Here is an 18,901-nt window from a genome sequence, read left to right as displayed (position 1 = left end):
TGCTCTCCTGTTGACAAGGCACAGCGCGTCCTGTGATCGGCAGTGGTGGCAGGTCCTGTGCCTGGAAGCAGAGCTGGCACAGCAGCCTCCACCCCACAGAGGAGAAACCCACCGCCCAGAGAGACGGAGCGTGCGTCTACCGGGAACCCCAGGGAGTGCGGACCAGGACGGGCTTCCTCGCTGTGGCTCTGCCCCTGGGTGGGCCACGCCTGGGCAGAAGGCGTGCTGGGAAGACTCCAGGACTTTGTGCAAAGACACAGGAGCCAGTCCTGACTGTCCCGCTTACGGTAGCAGGCCCTGTTGTCCCCAGCCAGGGCAGGTCTCAGGGCCACCGAGGCAGAGGGAAGTTCAGAGGGGGTTCCATGCCAGGGCAGCCACATTCCCCGTGAGTGTGGGGACGAGGACCTTACGCCACAGGGCTCAGCTGTGCCCTCTGCAAAGCACTCTGGCCTCCTCTTGGAGCCCCTGAATGGTGCTGGGGAGTGGGTAGGGGTTTCTGCATCCATTCTACAGATAGGAAACGCGAGGCTTGGGCAGGGCACGTGGTTGGCCAGGGAGCCCTGCATGGGGACAGGAGTTGGGTGGAACGGCAGACTCTCCGGGACCCAGCGAGCTGGCCGCCCCAGGAGTTTCTGTCTTACTCCTCGTTCACACCAGGAACCGCCACCGCCCTTCCCAATCCAGTAGAATAACCAACAACACTAAATTCTGTTTTAAACTAAAAAAAAATTCTATTTCTGTCCCACTCTGGGGTTCGCATCAAAGCCGTAAAGGAGTTAGACACATGTCCACTGCAAGGTCACCGGTGCGCAGCCGCTCACAGGGAAGGTCGGCTCCAGCTTCCCGCCTGCCGCCATCCATCTCTGCTTCCAGTTCCGGGCTTGCAGCGCCCAGGAGGAGCCGGGCAGATGCCTCCTGGATGAGCAGGTGAGTGAGCAACACCTTCGCGGCCTCCTCTCTGCCCTGGTACTCACCACAGCTCACCTCACCCAAGTAAGGGAGAGAGGTTGGTTCAGAAATCGTCTCGTCCAACTGCTTTATGTTACAAATGAGGTCCAGAGAGGGCGAGTGAACGGCTGGAAGGTTGCACAGCGAGTTCAAGGAAGCTCAGGTGCGAGAGGACCACCTACTCATCCCCGTTCAGCTTGTTTTCTGTACCAGGAGAGCAGCTTGGGCTGGAGAGACCAGCAGGGTCCTCCACTGTCTACCCTGCCACCGAGGCCCGTGCACCCTTCCAGTGGCATCTCAGGACAGCTGAACAGGCGATTCTCCCTGAGGCCCAGGGCATCTCTGCCACCAGAGAGAGAGGGTGTCTGGTTCCTATGTTGAAGGGGCACAGATGCCACCCCAGCTGGGGTGCGGAGGTGGAAGGATGCAGAGGGCGGGGACGCAGGTCTGCTGGAGAAGAGGGGCCGGGAAGGGCGGCATCTCCCATGGGTGCTGCGGGAGGAGGGCGAGGCGGGCAGGGACCCAGGCCGCGGTCAGCTGGCGTGGAGCAGGTGGGTCGCAGCGCGTGGGAGGAGCCAGCCTGGGCAGGGCAGAGGGTGGCAGCGTGGAGCCCTGCGGGAGGAGAGGCCAGGAGAGAGGTGGGCGTCACGGTAAACCCAGGGCCGTCCCTGCAGCTCCCAGCTTCCCCGTGGCCTGGGACCTTCTGGGCTCAGCTGTGAAAGTCCTGCCTAGGACCCCTGGGAGCCCTGGTCCCTGTAGGAAGCGCACGTCCCTGGGGCTAGGAAGAGTCCTAACCCTGGCACTCACACTCAGTAGTCAGAGCCCAGTTTCTGCAGTAGCAAAAAAGTAAGTACATGAAAACGTTCCAGCTGGGAGCCTCACCGTGGGGGTAAAGCCAGTGCCCCGGGCCAGGGCAGGCTGTCCGCCGCTTACTGCTCTGCCCACTAGGACCAGGGCCTGGGCGCGCCCAGAGCAGACGTTGGCTCCTTGGTAGCGGATGTTTCGGGAGTGCTTCCTAGACGCCAGGAATTAGAATTCTCAGCTCAGCTATTTCAGCCCCATCAGATCCTGTTACTGCCCTCTGGGGGACAGGTGGCTTTTCCGGGCTGTACCACTGGCACGTGCAGAGCTGGGGTTTGAACCCAGGCCGGCGGACTCTGGTGCTAACGCGCCACCTCTGTGTCCTGTGCCTGACTCTGAGACTTTGTTCTGTAAGCTGTGACATTTTGTACGAGTCCCACATTCCACCCCCTGGAGGAAGGAGTCAGGATGGTCCTTCAGGGATGAGGACAGGGACCAAGAGCCAGCCACCGGCCCCAGGCTGGCCTCCCAGGTGCTTCCTTGCCCATGCTGTTTCTAGAAGGCAGTAGACACAGCCCCGGTGCTTCCTGGCATCTGAGACCGGCTGGGATGTGCCCAGATGGTGGTCGCTCCAGCCCTGCCGCCCACCCCTCCATGACCAGGCCACTCACAGTCACTTCCGGATTCAGGGGCAGGGACAAGTCAGCCTCGTCCAGCTGCGGCAGGGTGCCTAGGCTGCTGATCTTCTCCTGCTTCCGCCGCTTGGCTCGCTGATTCTGGAACCAGATCTGTGGTTACAGGGGATGGAAAAACATGAACGAAGTTTCCCCGCCTAGTACCTGTCCTCAAAATGTAACGACGGCACCTTCCATGGGTCTGCACTTCACGGTTTATAAGGCCGACGCACACAGGATTTCTTCGGATCTGGAGCTCAGCTTTCTGAGAGGGGACCTGGTTCACGGCCTTGGTGCCTGCAGGGCTGTGGGGTCTGCAGACCATGCAGGAGTGATAAACGGGAGTCCAGGGGCCTGTGATGACCTGACCCCAGAGGGCACAGCTTCTCAGCTACTGCCAATACCTGCAAATGTGAGCCCCACATTTTGACTTGACCAGTCTCCAGGGTGAAAATTTTGATTTTTATGTGAAAGCGTCTAAGTTTGAAAATACTGTGCAGACCAAATAAAACCCACCCGTGCTCCGTTTTCCACCCGAGGAGGAGTTGAATTCTAGGCTTTACGCAGATGCAGGTGCTGAAGCCTCGCCTTTCCTCCTGATTTCAAACGGGAGAGAAAAGGGGAGACATGGAGGCAGGTGGTCCTTGGCCAGGAGGAGAGGGGATTGGAACGGAACAGAGTGAAGAGCTGGCCTGGGCCCCGGTCTGCGTTAGAATCAGAACCTCTCCATTGAGTTGGTTTTTTAAAATGAAGAATGACATAGAAGACTACTTTAGATCCAAGGTGACACCGTAGGATCTGGTAGAACCTTGGTGCCGGCCTGGTGTTTGGAAAAGTGTGAGGAGGAGGGAGGTACCCATTGGTGACAAGGGACGTGTCTGTGCCCGGGGATGAGGGAACAGACCCTCTGGGTGAAGAGAGGACAGATGGCAGATTAGGCTGTTGGTGCTTGAACCAGGCTCTCGCCACGGACCAGGGGCTTTGCAAATCTCTGCTGCCTCTGAAGGGGCACCCCATGGTCTCAGTCACGGCGTGGCCACGGCAACCTGCGTGCCAAATCTGGCCTTCCATGTGTTTTCGAATGGCTCATGAGCTGAGAATGGCTTTTAGTCTTAAATGGTTGAGAGAAAAATCAAAAGAGTAATATTTCATAACATGCAAATTATACAGTGTTCATGACGTCTTATCAGAACCCCACTATCACGGTTTGGATCTGGAGTGTCCCTCAGGGCTCCTGTGTGGCAGGTTTGGTCTCTAAAGCAGCGGTGTCAGAGGCGGGGCTTTGGTAAGTGATTGGATTTCGAGGGCTCTGGCTCACCGTGGGTTGATCCATCGTGGGTTCATAGCTAAATGGACTATTGGGGACTGCAGAGGGCAGGACTGGCTGGAGGAAGTAGGTAACCAGGGGCGTGATGCGGTGTCCCCAGCCCCTCCTTCCCACTGTGTCCTGGCTGCCATAGCTGAGCAGCTTCTCTCCACCACAGCCTTCCGCCATATTTTTCCTCACCAAAGGCCCAAAACAATGGAGCCAGCTGATCATGGACGGAACCCCCTGAAAACTGAACTGAAATAAATCTTTCCTCCTTTAAGTTGCTTTTCTCAGGTATTTTGTCACAGTGACAGAAAGCTCACTAGCACAACCACCAGGCTCTTTGGTTTCCATCTTGTCTGTGACTGCTTTTATGTTACAGCCTTGAATGGTTGCTCTGACAGTCACTGTGTGCCCCACAATGACTAAAGTTGTTACTATCCGGATCTTTACAGAAGTTTGAGGACCCTTGGTCTGGACTAGTAAGACCTATTCTGTGAATGAGGCTGTGGGGTGAGTAACTTCTGGAGCTGTAAGTAGGTGGGAAGAGAGGAATGGAGGCCAAGACCTACAGAGGCCCTGGATGCTGTCTCAGTCTATTTGCCCCTCACAAAAGGAGAGAAACCACCTTATAATGATGGTTTATTTCTCATATGATGGTGATTGAAGTTCTTGGAAAATAGTGTTTGGCCAAAATGACAGTACTCTTGAGATGAAGCCAATGGAAACTTCCAGAAGGGGCATCCTGGGGGCTCAGGACACCGCATGTCACCGTGGTCCTGTGCGGGGGCTGGGGCTGGAGGCTCTGTACCTGCACTCGAGCTTCTGGCAGGTTGATCCTGGCGGCCAGCTGGTTGCGGGTGTGGACGTCGGGGTAGTGGGTGAACTGGAAGATCCTCTCCAGCTCCCGCAGCTGCTCTGTGGTGAACGTGGTGCGGACCCTCCGCCTGCTCTTCCTGTCTTCTGCACGAGAGAGGGAGGAGCTGCATCAGGATTCCTGGGACAGCACCGGGGCGCGGCCTCCAGCTGCCCTTCCAGCCCCTGCTGCCAAGTCTTGGCCCCTGGCTCCTTGGGTCTGGGCCTCTGCGGTTCTCTCCCGCCTCACACGCCCTCCCCTAGGTGACCCTTCACATCCACCCTGGGCAGTGAAGCCAAGTTCACCTTCTAGAACAGTCTCTGAGCTCGTGCCTTTCTGCCGCTCAGACACCCTCAGTGACTTCCCTTGTCTGCAACAGGAGGTGGCGAGCTGTGGTCTGCAGGCCACATCTGGCCCGTTGTCTGTTTTTAAATAAAGTTTTATTAGAGTACAGCTGCAGCCACTGATGAGTGCTTCGTCTGTTTTTGAACAACAGTGGCATTGTCGTTACCACAGGGACCATATGGCCACAGAGACTGAGATGATCACCATCTGGCCTGTTACCAAGGAGTGTGCCAGCTCTGGCCTACAAAGCTAAGGCTGGGCCTGGCAGCAGCTGCGCTGCCAGCCAGTGTCCCACCTGCCCGTCCAGCCTCCCTTCTCCTCCGGGCCGGCTGTGTCAGGGAGGCCCAGCGCAACGTGAAAGTGTGGGACCCCTTGTTCCAGAAGCGGGGAGAAAGCTTCTTTCTCTCCAGCTGTCATGGTGGTTAAGTTTACTCCCCTGACTGAGCTCACGTGTTCTCTCCGGGTAGGTGCAGACCCTCAGAGGGACCTGGGGCTTACGCTGCGGCTTGGGGATATGGATGCCCAGGGAGGAAACTTGTATCCTGCAACTCTGCAACTGACCTTGACCCTCTTGGAGACCATGCCCAACCCCTCTCCAAGGTGGAGAGGGCAGCAGTTTGGCTGGAGCAAAGGACAGCTGGCCAAGAGCCCATCCTTGGGCAGCGGGAGGTGGCCAGAGGGTACTAACCCAGAGTTCCAAGCCCCCGGCACACGCTACCATGCCCCACTGGACTTACCTACAAAACAGATCCGAACATAAAGCGTTCCAGTTTCCACGAGGTGGACGCAGCATCACCCCACTTCTGGGGACTCTCTCTGGGCACAGAGACTGCCCGCTGCACTGGCCACACCCCATGCGCCAGCCCTGCCTTCATGGCTCTGCCAGGCCCGCAGTCTCATTGGAGCTGCCCCCGACCTGTGCGCCTGTCTTTGGGGTTCCCTGACATTTCCGCAGTCTGGGATCATCTGGTCTCACTCATTTATCATCCAATTCCTACTGATTCTTCGATACCTGAATTCACTCTTCTGATCACCAGCGATTCCTCGCAGCCTTGCGGGCCTGGGGGAGGTGGGGCCCTGGGGAGTTCCCGCCCTTCTAGAGGATCTCCTTGCCTCTCCTGATTTCTTCCTCATTCCTGCGAGAAAACTCTGCTCCAAATGAAGGAGACCCTAGGTCCCCCGCCCCAGGTGACTCACACCCAGTCCAGAGGACGGGCGCTTTGGTGCTGGGGAGCCCATAGCTGCCATCTGTCAGGACAGTGGCTCCTGGAGGCAGGGAAGTGTCAGACTAGCTGAGCACCAGCATCAGGTGGAGCTTAGTGAATATTTGCTTTACACAAATAAAAGTGAAATTCAGGTTCTGCAGATACTTTGACACAGTTCGTCTGACATTGCATACAAGGTCGGAGTCTCAGTTGGACAGTGGGGTGGGGGTCTGGGCTCCAGCCTCTCACCAGCTCACTTTCTTTTTCCCCCAAACAAGCCACAAACTAGAGTAGACAGTTCACACAAGTGGTGCTGACTGAGCTGAAAAGTTCAAATAACTTCTTTTTCTTTCGTTTCTGTGGATCCTGCTTTGTTGGCTGGTGGGAAGCTCACTGAGCGAGATTGGAAGACTGAGCTCTGTTCATGGCTCGCTCTGATCTACCACTTGGGCCTCATTTTATTTGCTCTGGGTCTCAATCTCCCCATCTGCAGGGGAGTGTAATCATCTAGTGGCTAAGGCCACTCCACCCCAACCTCCTATGAACCTCCTTATCTCCAGACAGGCGGGCTCTGAAGGCCTTGCTCAGGCTGCCTGGGGGAGGGAAGAGGGCCAGAGGGGGAACCTTCCTCTCCAGAACCAACCAGGCAATGACCTCTGCTGTAGAAGTGGGATCTCTCTTGGTCTCATTCCTCCCTGTTAATCCAGTTTTCATCTCCTCAAAATACTCCGAATCACTTTTGCTGACTCTTAGAAGATCTTGAGAGAGAATGACAGTGAGGTTCTAGACATTATTTTCCACCAGAGTAAGCTATTGTCGGCTTTGGGTAGGATTCTGACCCCTGCCGCTCCTTCTTTTCCTCTCCTTCCCCTCCCCAAGTCCACCTGCTTTTTAAATTTACTTCATGTACAACCAGAGAAACAACATGCATCCCATTTGTTTACAATTAAAAAAAGAAATGACATATGTTCTAGTTTTAGAACTGATGGTGTGCTTAAGCAATAGAGAGGCCAATCAGAAGCAATGTAGAGACAAAGGAGCTTAGTGTGTCTTCTCTTTACCCACCGAGAAGAGGCACTGAGGGCCTATCTGCAGGAGTGCAGCAATAAGAGGCCAGGCCCATCCCATCCATCCATCCATCCATCCATCCATCCATCCATCCATCCATCCATCCACCCACCCATCCATCCACCTGTCCATCCTTCCAACTACCCATCCATCCACCTATCTATTCATCCATCCATCCATCCATCCATCCATCCATCCATCCATCCATTCACCCATCCATTCACCCATCCTTTCTTCCAACTATCCATTCATCCACCTGTCCATCCATCCATCCATCCACCCATCCATCCATCCATCCATCTATCCAACCATCCATCCATTTATACACCTATCCACCCATCCACCCATCCACCCACCCATCTGTCTATCCATCTGCCCATCTATCTATCCATGCATCTATTCATCATCCATCCATCCATCCATCCATCCATCCATCCATCCATCCATCCTTCCACTCATCTGTTCCTCAGCATTTTAGCTGCTCATCACTCATAGAGTGCAGCTCTATAGGAAGTTGAAAAACATTCACAGAGGGATGATCCCAGATTGGTTATGGGACATAATGTTGAGATCCCCCTAGAAATAACACACTGGGCAGTAGGAGATACTGTGCATGAAAGTGGGGTGCAGAACTAGAATAGAGGCAATGAAACAATGTGGAGGAGAGAGGATGTGAAACTGAAGGTAGATGATAGCAGAACTGAGCTAGCGCCTCCATTTCCCTGAGAAGGAAACCTGGGCAAAGAGGAGTTTGTGACTAAGGAGAGATTCCTCAATAAAGTATTTTGAAGCTTCCATTCGTGTTTGTAGGGGACCTACTAGTGTTGAGATGCACATGGCTTTCCCCGATCCCCGGCAGCGCTGGAAGAGCATTGTGGGGAGGTAGGATGGAGGGGGAAAGGATATAAACCCTGCTCTGCCTAATGACTTGGTGGCTGACGGCTTGGAGGGAGACTGCCTGGCAGGTTACAGGACAGTTAAATATGGCATCTGATTGGCTTTGGGATTCACATCTGCAGGAGAAGCATTTGTCTTTGAGAGTTGATGATGGTACGTGTCTGACGTGCCAGTGACGTGCCAGTGACTGGTGGGGAGGTGGAGGCTGAGCCCCAAATGGACCAGCCTGCAGGACTCAGAGTGCTGTGGCCCTTCCCCCCAGACTGACCATAGGTTCCTGGAGTGTCAATAGTGGAAACTGATTGTCCTCATCCAGCCTCCCTGGGATGTCTTTCCAGACTGAACGTCCCCAAGTCACAGAAGCATAAAGAGGAGCATGCATGGGGGACACATGCCAGGGCTGAGATCACACCCAGTGGGTGGAGCACCCTAACATTTGGTTGGAGCAAAAGCCAATCAAGAAGGCCAAGAGACAGACTTGAACCTGAAGTCAGGAAAATGAGGTCAGGATCTGAGGCCAGACCTTGGGAAAGATTTGACTCCTTACAGATGCGCTGTCCATGGTCCATGGTGGCTGTTAGTGGTAATTTAAATCAGATGACATGAAAATTCCAGGTTCTCAATTACACTCACCACAGCTCATCGGCCACATGTGACTAGTGGCTGCCATATTGGATATGCGCCACTTCTGTCATTTCAGAATGTTCTGTTCAACAGCCCCACCATACTGGAGTTCCCATTAGATTCTTGAAAAAGTCATATTCTGGATCTAATTTTAAGTTCCTCCTTCCATTACAATGTCCTCTCATTGCCACAAATCTCCAGGAAGGAAATTATTCAGCAGGCACAGTGCCAACTTTGATGGCCTTGGAGAAATGAATTATAGGGAAGGCCTGGGAGGGGTGACCTGCCCATACTCATCTCTGCCTGTGCCCAGGGAGGATGTCAGTGTGGGGAGGGTGGGGATGGTGTCCAGGTGTTCTGGATGGTGACTCAGAGCAGAGTCAACCTGAACATGGTCCATAGGACAGGACGGGAGATGGAAGAGCAGTGTCCAAGGGGACAGCTCAGGAAGGATGAAGATCGGCACCTTAGATATCCCCCCACAAGCAGGAGGTGGCCAGGAAGGCTGACACTTAGGTTACAGACCACAGCAGGTCATGAGAGGGAGAAACAGGAGGGAGAAGACAGGAAGCACCGAGGGAAGGGGAGCAGAGGAGACAATTCTGCATGGGGACTTTTGGAGGCAGAAGGACTTCATTTGACCAAACCCTGAAAACACAAGCTTGTCCATGGAGCTGCCCTTTGGGGACAGGACTCTCAGTCACTGGCAAGGGTCCTGAGGAGCACTGGATGAAGCGTGAGAAAGTCCTGTGTCACACCCAGGCTCAGCATTTCCCTACCAGGTTCTTGGCAGAGAAGCTGAGAAGTGGGTGGTCACAGCCAGCCCACCCACTGCGCGGCTGGCCCAAGGCCCCCTGGGGCAGGGAACGTTTCAAGTCTCTCCTCTCCCTGTTATTAATTGAGGGAGTTGTGATCACACTTCATTGGGCCTTCAAAGAGAACGAGTCAGCAGAACTTAATTAAACCTGAGCCATTTAGCGCATCGGTCATAAGAAACACACGATTTACACAGGTGGTGGGGCCACCTGATCATAAACTTCTTCCCCTGGGCCTGGCTCCCGCCCCTGACAGCTCCTTCGCCATGCTCTGCTAATTGACCCTGGCTGCCCAGCTGCAGGCCTGGGGGGCTTTCCCACCAAGCCCTTGTCTCTGAAGGCAGTGGGCCTCCATGGAGGAGATCCAGGGCATGCTCGCTGGCCTCCTGCAGGCGGGACACCTCCTGACACATGAAAGCAGGTGTGAGCTGGGAGTCTCCCTGGGCTGACCTGTGATGGCCTCTTCTCAGGAGCTGAGGCCACAGAGCCGGTGGCTTCCTCCAGCCCTCGGAGCAGAAGGCAAGCCCCTTTGTGTGCTATTCAAGGCTCTCCCGTGCTGACTTTCTAGAACCATCTGCTCTCCTTCCAACTCTCATTTCTGTGATTCAGCCTTACCCGACATTTCTAGATCCCCTCAAATTGGCCACAGCCTTTCATTCTCCACCTGCTCACTCTCCCTACGTCCTGAGCCTGCAAAGCTTTGTGCCCCTCTCCCCAAGGCTGGTTGTGAATGGAAACACGGTAGGTTTTTTTTTCTTTTCACATTTATGTGCTGAATTTCATCTTGCAACAAACCTGCCTCCACATTAGAAAAGATTTTCAGAGTCTGTCCTCTATCCACATGTGAACGGTGACTCTTACTCATTTTTACCAGAGCTGTAGTTCCATCATCTTTCCTCTTTTTGTTTTGCCGTGGGTTTTCTATTTTCCTGTGTTAAGTGGGGAAAAGGGTAGCGGGGAAAGAGACGAGAAGGAAGAAGTCACAAGACACAATCGAGACGCTCCCAGCGTTGATGGCTGGCCTCGCTCCCACTTGGTGGCATTCTCTAGGCCGTGTGGGACTTGGTGGCTTCCCCACGTGCTCAGGACTTCAGCAGATATACTCACAGACAGACAGACACACACCATTTTCATGGGTACACGTCTTTTTCTTTTCTTCATTTTTTTTTTTTTAAAGAGCAGTTGTGCCTTTCGTTGAAGTATTGTGAACTGTGTAGCCGGAGGGTGATTCTGGGAGTAACACAGGAAGGGTCAGAGAACTTGGTTTTATTCCTTGGGGGAATCCATGTTTAGTTCCCCTTCCTTCCAAGAAGGGTCGTTCTCTCTGCTAAAACACACACAAGAGGCCATCCCAGATTATGCGGTGACCGCATCAGAGACACCCCAAGTCACAGAACCCTGCAAATAGGGAGAGGAGCCATTTCTGGCCCACAGATTATTAACCATGGCTCTGAACCGGAGTCTCTGGGGGAACAGACTCTTTGGAACACACTGTTGGTATAAAAAGAAGCTTGGGGGTTCCGCATATGGAAACCAAGAACGGCCTAGGGAGAGCTAGCAGGGTGGTGTGATGGGCAGTGCTGGGGTGGGAGGGGCCAGCTAGAAGATTCCAGACCAGGCCACAGTGGGCCCAGCCACGCCCTCTGGCCTCGGCTGCCTGCTTGGACACCTCACTCGAGCTCCTTGGGGCCTTTTGGACTTGGGACTTCAGAGAGCTTGGGAAAGGCACGGAAGGCTGACCCAACTCCCGGGGCTACGGCCAGCCATTTGGAGAAGGCAGACTGGCAGCGAGAAGCCAGGCGGCCGGCGGAGAAGCAGCTGGAGAGACGGGACGCTGCTCAGATGGTGACCCATGGTGGCTGGAGGCTGCTTCGCCTCCTGCCCTTCCTGGGGCTTAGTTTGGAAAAGCGCTTCTCAATTTTCTCCAAGGCACTGCATCCCCCTCCATGGTGGCTAACCTCGGAGAACCGTGACCAGTTGGAATCAGAGTGTTCCCATTCGTATTGATCACTGCACACTTTCCTGTTTGAAATGCCTGAATGGCTCCTCCCTCCTTTTGGAATACAAAGCAAAAACGAATATCCCTACCCTGGCCTGCGCGGCCCCCTGTGGATTCACCCAGTTTGGCTCTGGGGCCTCGAACCCCTGAACACCTCCTCACCTCCAGGTCTTTGGAGTGCCCTCCTCCTTTCACCCGACTCAGTCTGGAGAGTGCTGCGCGATGGCTACCTCCCCTGGACGTCTCCTCTGACTTCCCCAGCAGACCAAACCCCCGCTGGAGCAGGCCCTCAAAGTACCAGGCCACCCTTCCCCCCGGCACTGGCCAGAGCTGCCATTGGACTTCCATTTGTGATTATTTGATGGTCATTTGTCTCCCCTGCTAGACTGTAGCCAGGATAGGGGAGGGGCTGTGCACTGCCCCGCCCCCAGTTCCCTCCCTCCGGGGGCTGTAAGAAGGGTCTGCACTTGTCTTTCACATCCCTCCCTTCAAATTCTCTTCTCCCTAAGGAGGCTTGGTTTTGGCTCCGTGGCTCATTTCTAGTGAACAGAACACTGTGGAAGTGATGCCCTGTGATTCCTGAGGCTGGGTCACGAGAGGAAGTGCCACTGGCTGTCTCCCTCTTGAATTGCTCACCCTGAGGCACTGTCTGCCATGCTGTGAGGATGCTCAAGCAGCATGCAAGGACCTCTGCACCGGGAGGAACCAGGCCTCCACCATGACTGTCTACAAATACCAGCCAGGTGAATGGGCCATCTCGAAAGCACATCTCTATTCTAGTCCAGTCTTCAGATGACTGCAGCCCCAGATGCCATCTTTACCCCAACCTCATGAGGGACTCTGAGCCAGAACCACCTAGTTTAAGTCCCTCCCAAATTCCTGACCCACAGAAACAGACATAATAAACATTAACTACTATTTTAAGCTACTACATTTTGGGGTGATTTGTTGAACAACAGACAACAGACATGCCTGGCACTCAAGAGGTTCAGTAGGTATTTGCTGCATGCTCAGATAACACATGCAACAGGTAAGTCAAGTTAAAATCAGTCACGCCAGGTGTGATGGCACATGCCTGTAATCCCAGCAGCTTGGGAGGCTGAGGCAGGAGGATTGCAAGTTCAAAGCCAGCCTTGGCCACTTAGCAAAGCCCTAAGCAACTTAGTGAGACCCTGTTTCTAAATAATAAAATAAAAAGGGCTGGGGATGTCGCTCAGTGGTTAAGCACCCCTGGGTTCAATCCCTGGTACCAAAAACAAAAACAAAAAAAGAAAAAAGAAAAAAGAAAAGTCATAGCCACACTCTGAACTTCCTCCTCTGTCCATAGACTTCTCTCAACTCTGACATTCTGGGGTCCTGCTTATACCCTTGAGAACTTTCTGTGCTCTGGGTCAACTTATGACTCTAGGACTGGTCTCTGTGGTCAGAACCCTGTGAATTTCTGACTGGCGTACCTGCTCCCTTCCCCACGGGGTCACTTCCGTGATGACATGGATGCGCTCTGCCTTCCCTTATTGGATTATTTTGCTCCTCCCCTGTGGGTGTTCCCTGCACACTCCAAATCAATGGCTTGTGCTCACATCCATTTCTTTCGGTCTGTATTTTTGGGGAACCCACATTAACATAATGTATTTTTGCAAGCAGGGGTCAGGCCTGGTACTTTCTTGAACTCCTACAGGGTCCTCAGGTCTAGAACCAGCCTCCAGGTGCCCCCTGAGCCCAGAAGGCATGTCCCCATGACCAGGTTAGTTTGTGGGTCTGGTGGCAGGGACTGGGAGATGTGGTCCACTGAAGGGACCAAGCACCCTGATGAGCTTTCGGCTCTGCATTCTGTCTGCTCAGATGGGAGCCCTGGTCTCCCTGTCTGAGAGCCAGAGCCGTGAGTCACAAGGCGATGGGGCACCCCGTGGGCTTCAGCCTCAGCCCTGAGCCAGGGCTGCCCCTCGTGGTGCCCAGAGCAGAGCAGTGCAGCTGAGCTTGGTTCCAGGCAGGGCAGGGAAGGAGGAGAAGAGACAATGGAGAGAGAAGAGGAGAGGGACAGGATGAAAGAGAAGAAGGCAAAGGAGGGACGACAGAAGCAAGGGAAGGTGGAAGGCCGAGTGGGTGGAGGAGTGACAGACACATGGAGACCTGACCCTGGCCACAGTGAACGTGGCTTTATTTGCAAATAGGATCTTCGCAGGTGTAAAGAAGGATGTTGAAAAGAGCTCACCCTGGACTTGGGTGAGCCCTAGATCCAATGGCTGGTGTCCTTCAAAAGAAAATAGGGCGATTTGCCAGAGGGTAGGCGTGCGAAGGTGGAGGCAGATGCATCCACAGCCAAGGGAGGCTGGGCCGGTCGGCACCGCTGGGGGCCAGGGAGGAGTGTGGACTGGATCTCCTCGGAGACTCCAGGACACTGACCTTGACCGCCCTGCAGGGTAGTCGCCTCAGTCCCTTATGGGGACTTGTCGCCATAGTCCTGGAAACCTGGTGTTAGGGGAGAAGGAAGGGGCAGGAGGAGCGGGGGTCCTGGGAAGGGGGAAAGGTTTGGAAGTGAGAGGACAGCCCCATGTGCCTCGAGGGATGACAGGAGGGTCGGGGTGTGTGACGAGAGGTGACCTGGGGGCCAGAAGGTCAGCCTGGGAGGGACATTGCGTGCTGGGCTAAGGAGTCAGGGGCTGTGGGTGGTGCGCTAAACAGGAGGGCCAAATCCAACTTGCTGCCTGTTTTTATTTTTATTTTTTGTAGACCCCCCCAGGGAATACAAAACCGCGAATTCAAACTGTGGGAATTCGAACCGTGGTCCCTGCACATGCTAGGCGAGCGCTCTCCGAAAGGAGCTATTTCTTCAGCTCCTCATTTTTTTTTAAATAAAGTTTTGTTGGAACACAGCATGCCCATTCCTTTACCATTGTTTTCAGACACTTTTTGGCTCTGATGGCAGAGGTAATTGGGACAGGGATCCTCTGGCCACCAGAGCTTAAGATTGCCAGCTGGCCCTGCAATAGGACATTCCTCAAGTACTAAGGATCCCACTGTGTCCCTGGCCAGCTCCACAAGACCAGGTGGGCAGAACCCAGCATTGCCCCGAGGGGATGTTGCCAGGGACCCTCTTGGCAGCGACCCCAAGCCTGATGCCGTGGGCGGTCCCTCCCTCTGGGTTTGCTCACCCCCGCCGCTCCAGCGCCCAGCCGCCCCAGGCAGGCTCTCAGCAGCCGCTCACTCTGAGTGAACGAGGGGCTCGTGGACAGGCGGGGGGATCCCGTGCACTCCCACAGGGTGGCCACCCACACTACTGCTCCCACAGGGTGGCCTCTTCCCGGTCTGACTTCCCTCCCTACCTCCTGGGTCATGACTCCCTTGCGCGTGGTTATCAGCAGCAGAGATGCAGAAATGAACTCTCTTTTCAAGGTTTGGGCCTCCAGTGCAAAGAGGAGGTTCCTCCTGATTGAGTCCCAGGATTTGGGGGTCCTGGGATTTGGGGGCACTTGCCTCCCAAGAGGAGAGAGTGGACAGCGGGGCTCAGTGCCTTTCAGATGGGGAGAGACTCTTGCATGTCCCCACTGAGGCCTTGGCAGGCCTAGCCCATCCATCATGAGGGTCCCCAAGGGAATGAGAAGATGTGGGGCAGAACCAGGTCCCTGGCCTGAGCTACGAGGCCGGCAGAGCATAGGTCAGCCTGGGAGTCTGGAGAGTCGGCCTGACCTCAGCGCCTGTGCGTACTGGCTCTGTGTCTTGGAAGAAGTCGCTTTACCACTCTGAGCCCAGACGTCCTCCAAGAGTGACCATGGACCACCAACATCAGCACCATGGAGAAAGCTGTCTAGAATGCAGATTCCTGGGCCCTGCCCTGGGGTACAGTCAGATTTCCGAGGTGGCGCCTGAGGTACTGCAATGTCATAAGCTCCTACGTCATTCGGGTGGGACGTGGTGTCTGTGAGCCAGTCCATGCGGTCCAGTCAACGTAGAATGAGAGACAAAGAGGAATTCACTCCTGATATTGTTTGGGGCAGAAGGACCTTGCTCTTTCTGGTCCTGCTGTCCTTCCCTGAGGGGTATGTGGGCAAAGGAGGAGACCGTGGGGGAAGACAGGGAGGAGGAGGGCCATCGGCCATCAGCAACACACACTGGGCTGGGCCAGGGGCTTCTGGGAGGGTCTGCCTTCTTCCTCAGGGTGGAAAATGGCTGCTGAGGAAACATCCAGAATCAGGGTGATTCAGAGCTGGGAGGTGCCTTGCGGGTGCCTAGCTCTGGGAACACTGGGGCGCAGAGAGGGAAAGGACTTGTCTTCCTGTGAATCGACGCCAGATCCGGGCCTGGTGGCCAGGTTCCCTGAGTCTTGCCCTCCTCACGCAGTGCGTCACGGCCACCCTAGATCATCTGCCACTTGCGCAGGCTACCTTTGGACTTTCTGACATATTTGTACTCCATCTATGTTATGATCTGCTTAGTGTTTTCCCTAAATAGCCTTTTTCATTTTGATTAAATAAATGCACTTATTAAAAAACAACAACAAAACACCTCCCATGGTGACCACCAATGATAACCAGCACCAATGATAACCAGCACCTTTCGTCCTGACAGAGAAGCTCAGCGTAACAGCGGCGACAGAACTGTTGACAGGAGAGTCTTTGCCTGAGTGCTCATCAAAGTCACCTTGAAAACTACCAGTGGGACCGTCCCCAAGCCTTCCGGAAGGCTGAGTTCCAGCACAGTGGGCGAGGTAGCTTTAAATCACACTAGGAGAGTCTAGCCGGGGATCTCAGTCCCCGGGGTTTCCGTTCTAGTGCTGGCTTCTCATGCAGGCTCTACGGGTGATTTATCTTCTCTTGGTGTCCCCCTCCACAGAGAGGGTGACCATGACCAGAGAAAGTGCTGTGGCAGCTGCGGGGCACCCTCCAGTGTCATGGCCAGAGCTTCCCAGGGTTGCTCGGGGTCCAGTAGGAGTGGACTTGGGCCCCGCCTGAATCTTCGGAGGAGGCCTGGGGACAGTGGCCTCTGTTCTACCACCAGCCTCTGTGGGGCTGGGTGGGGGCAGCAGTTCTGGTGGGAGAGACGGGGCCTGTCCTCTCTCTGTGTCACTGTGACACACAGGGTGGTTGTGAATGTCACACAGTGGCAGCAGGAGAGACCCTGGCTGGAGTCTAGGGGTAGCTGCCTCCGTGCTGCTCACCGACTGGAAGCTGTTAATGAACTTGAGAAGATGAAGCCGGGCCCCTGCCCACCGACGGCCCCACTGCAGGGTGACCAGCAGCTCTCCAGGTCCCCCTGCCTGCCGCTGACCACCCGTCAGCTTCCTCTGGGGGAGAGTCCCGGGGGCGGGGGCTCCCTGAGCTTCCTTTCCATCATCTTCTTGGATTTAAGGGTGGACAGGGGAGTGAGCTGGGAGACCCCTGTGAGCTGCTCCAGGCTTTAGGCCTGTCAGAATCAGGTGTCACCGGCCCTCAAGATGTCACCGTGCCAACTTTTCTTCCCTCGTGCCAGCCATTTCACCCAGGATGAAGCCGAGACCAGAGTGGACAGGACCACAGGCCAGGACACACTGAGGACACACCACAGGCCTGGGCAGACCAGAGATCCCACCTAGACAGCTGTCAGGGTGTGTGTCCATCTCATGGCCGAGCACCGCCCCTCCCCCTCCTCAGGCAGGCTCTATGGAAGGCCCTGACATCTGTCTGGTCACTGCGATTGAGGGACATGCCTTGGGGTGGCCACTGGCAGAGGGATCAGAGAGGGCAGGCGCCATCGGAGGCTGTGCAGGCCGCACTCAGCTCATGAGCGGGCTGAGCAGGGACTTGGGGGCAGCTGAGCCAGGCCCTGATCTCAGGGAACCTGGGGACTCTTTCAGGCTCTCCCCTTTCACAGACCAGTGTCCTCTCCTGCCAATTATGACACTGAAACTACAGGACGGTGCCCGCCATATCGCCACTGCTGAGTGAGTGGCGAGAGCATTCTCAGCCGTGGCTGGTGACAAGGACAAGCCTGTCCCTGTGCTTTGCCACCGGAGCCCCTGGGCCTCTGCACCTGGAGCACTGCCGTCCCAGGTCAGACTGGAAGGGTCTGTGGCAGCCAGCGCAGGGCCCGGAGCCCTCCGAGAGCCACAGGCCTCTTCTGCTGACAGGACCAGGCAGCTTTCTCTGCCTGAGCCCAGGGAATGGAGGGAAATGATCCGAAGCCACTTACCCCGGGGCTGGTGCTGCAGTGGCTTCTCCAGCCTGGAACCTTCCTCTGCTGCCTGCCCAGGGTGCTCTCTGCCAGGTCCTTGCGCCCTGGCCGTGTCTCTCCTGCCCGTGGGCCTCTTGAGGATGGCCTCGATGGAGAAGGACAGGCCCAGCTTCTCTGGGGCCTCACAGCACCCCGAGCTCTCCCCCTCCATGCCCCCGCCGGCAGCAGGGCCCCCCGCGGCACCTCCTCGGGGCGGCTGTGCGGAGGGGCCTCTGCGTGCCCAGGGTGGTGCCAGCAGAGGGTGGCGTGTTTCCGTCCTTGAGCCTCCTGGGGCACAGAGGGCAGGTGGAGTTGGGGAATGGGGAGCCCCCTGTTGGAGTTCGCAAGCGCAATCCTGTGGCTGCAGGGCCGTCCATGGACTGCAGAGTGGACCGAGACGGGGAGGGCAGCCCCCTGAGGGGAGCTTGGCTGGCGCGGCGTCCTGGGCCCTCGCCCGCAGCAACCTGAAGTCAGAGGAGGCCTCGTTGCCAGGCTGGGCTGGGGTTTCTGGAGAAGGGTCTTCTGAGAGGGGCCGCTTTCACAATCGCCAGCCCAGGCCGGGGCCCCCGAGGTCACTACCCAGGGAGAATGAAGGGAGAAGTAGAGCAAGGGGTGTGGACGAGGTCACCTCCAGAGGGGGAGGAGCATGTCCACCTCTGCCCTCTCGGGATGGCCGCCCCTTCCCGCGGGCTCTGGCCAGCCCCTGGGAGGTTGGGGTGCCGCCTGTTGACCTCGGCTGTGCGGAGCTTGAAGGATCTTTCCAGAAACCCCAGGTGTCCTTCAGTTCTACTGCTTCCAGACTCCAGAACGAGCCTCTGGGCCCCTGTGCTCCTGCTGTCCTGCTGGTGGAGGCCGAGGAAAGGGGCTGGCCCGGGCTGTGGGGTCTGACCCGCTTCGGCGTCTCTGGGCTCCGGCTTCCTCTCCTGGGCCTCCTTCACAGTCCACCTGGCCCGGGCGTCTCCCCGTCCTCTGGGGGTCCTCCTGCTTCTTCGCCGCGTGCTCGCCCCGTACCTGTCTCCAGGACAGCACTGAAGGGACCTTCCCTCTCTGCCCGCTGGGCTGTCGGCGGGGAGCTGACGGTCACTGGTCTGTCCTTCCCAGGAATTCTCTCCCCACTGCTGTGTAACCAGGGAGGAGGGGGCAGTAAAGGGGCTGATAAGGGAACAAACTCTCC

The 18,901-nt window shown here is 56.0% G+C and overlaps 1 protein-coding gene across 1 annotated transcript; it reads right to left on the bottom strand.

Moving 5' to 3' along the window:
• Positions 1-1,320: 1,320 nt before the first annotated feature.
• On the bottom strand, positions 1,321-17,899 carry ISX (intestine specific homeobox; the record flags this gene model as incomplete). The annotated part of the gene is made up of 5 exons (XM_079141791.1): positions 1,321-1,560; positions 1,831-1,963; positions 2,398-2,537; positions 4,544-4,695; positions 17,707-17,899. The coding sequence occupies 5 exons, from the start codon at positions 17,897-17,899 to the stop codon at positions 1,321-1,323; spliced, it is 858 nt and encodes a 285-aa protein (XP_078997917.1).
• Between the last annotated feature and the right edge of the window lie 1,002 nt (positions 17,900-18,901).

The sequence above is a fragment of the Sciurus vulgaris genome (genome assembly GCF_902686455.1).
Source record: "Sciurus vulgaris genome assembly, chromosome: 5".
Taxonomy (NCBI): Eukaryota; Metazoa; Chordata; class Mammalia; order Rodentia; family Sciuridae; genus Sciurus; species Sciurus vulgaris.
The sequence above is the reverse complement of the archived record's forward strand: the minus strand, read 5'-3'. Positions and strand labels throughout refer to the sequence as shown.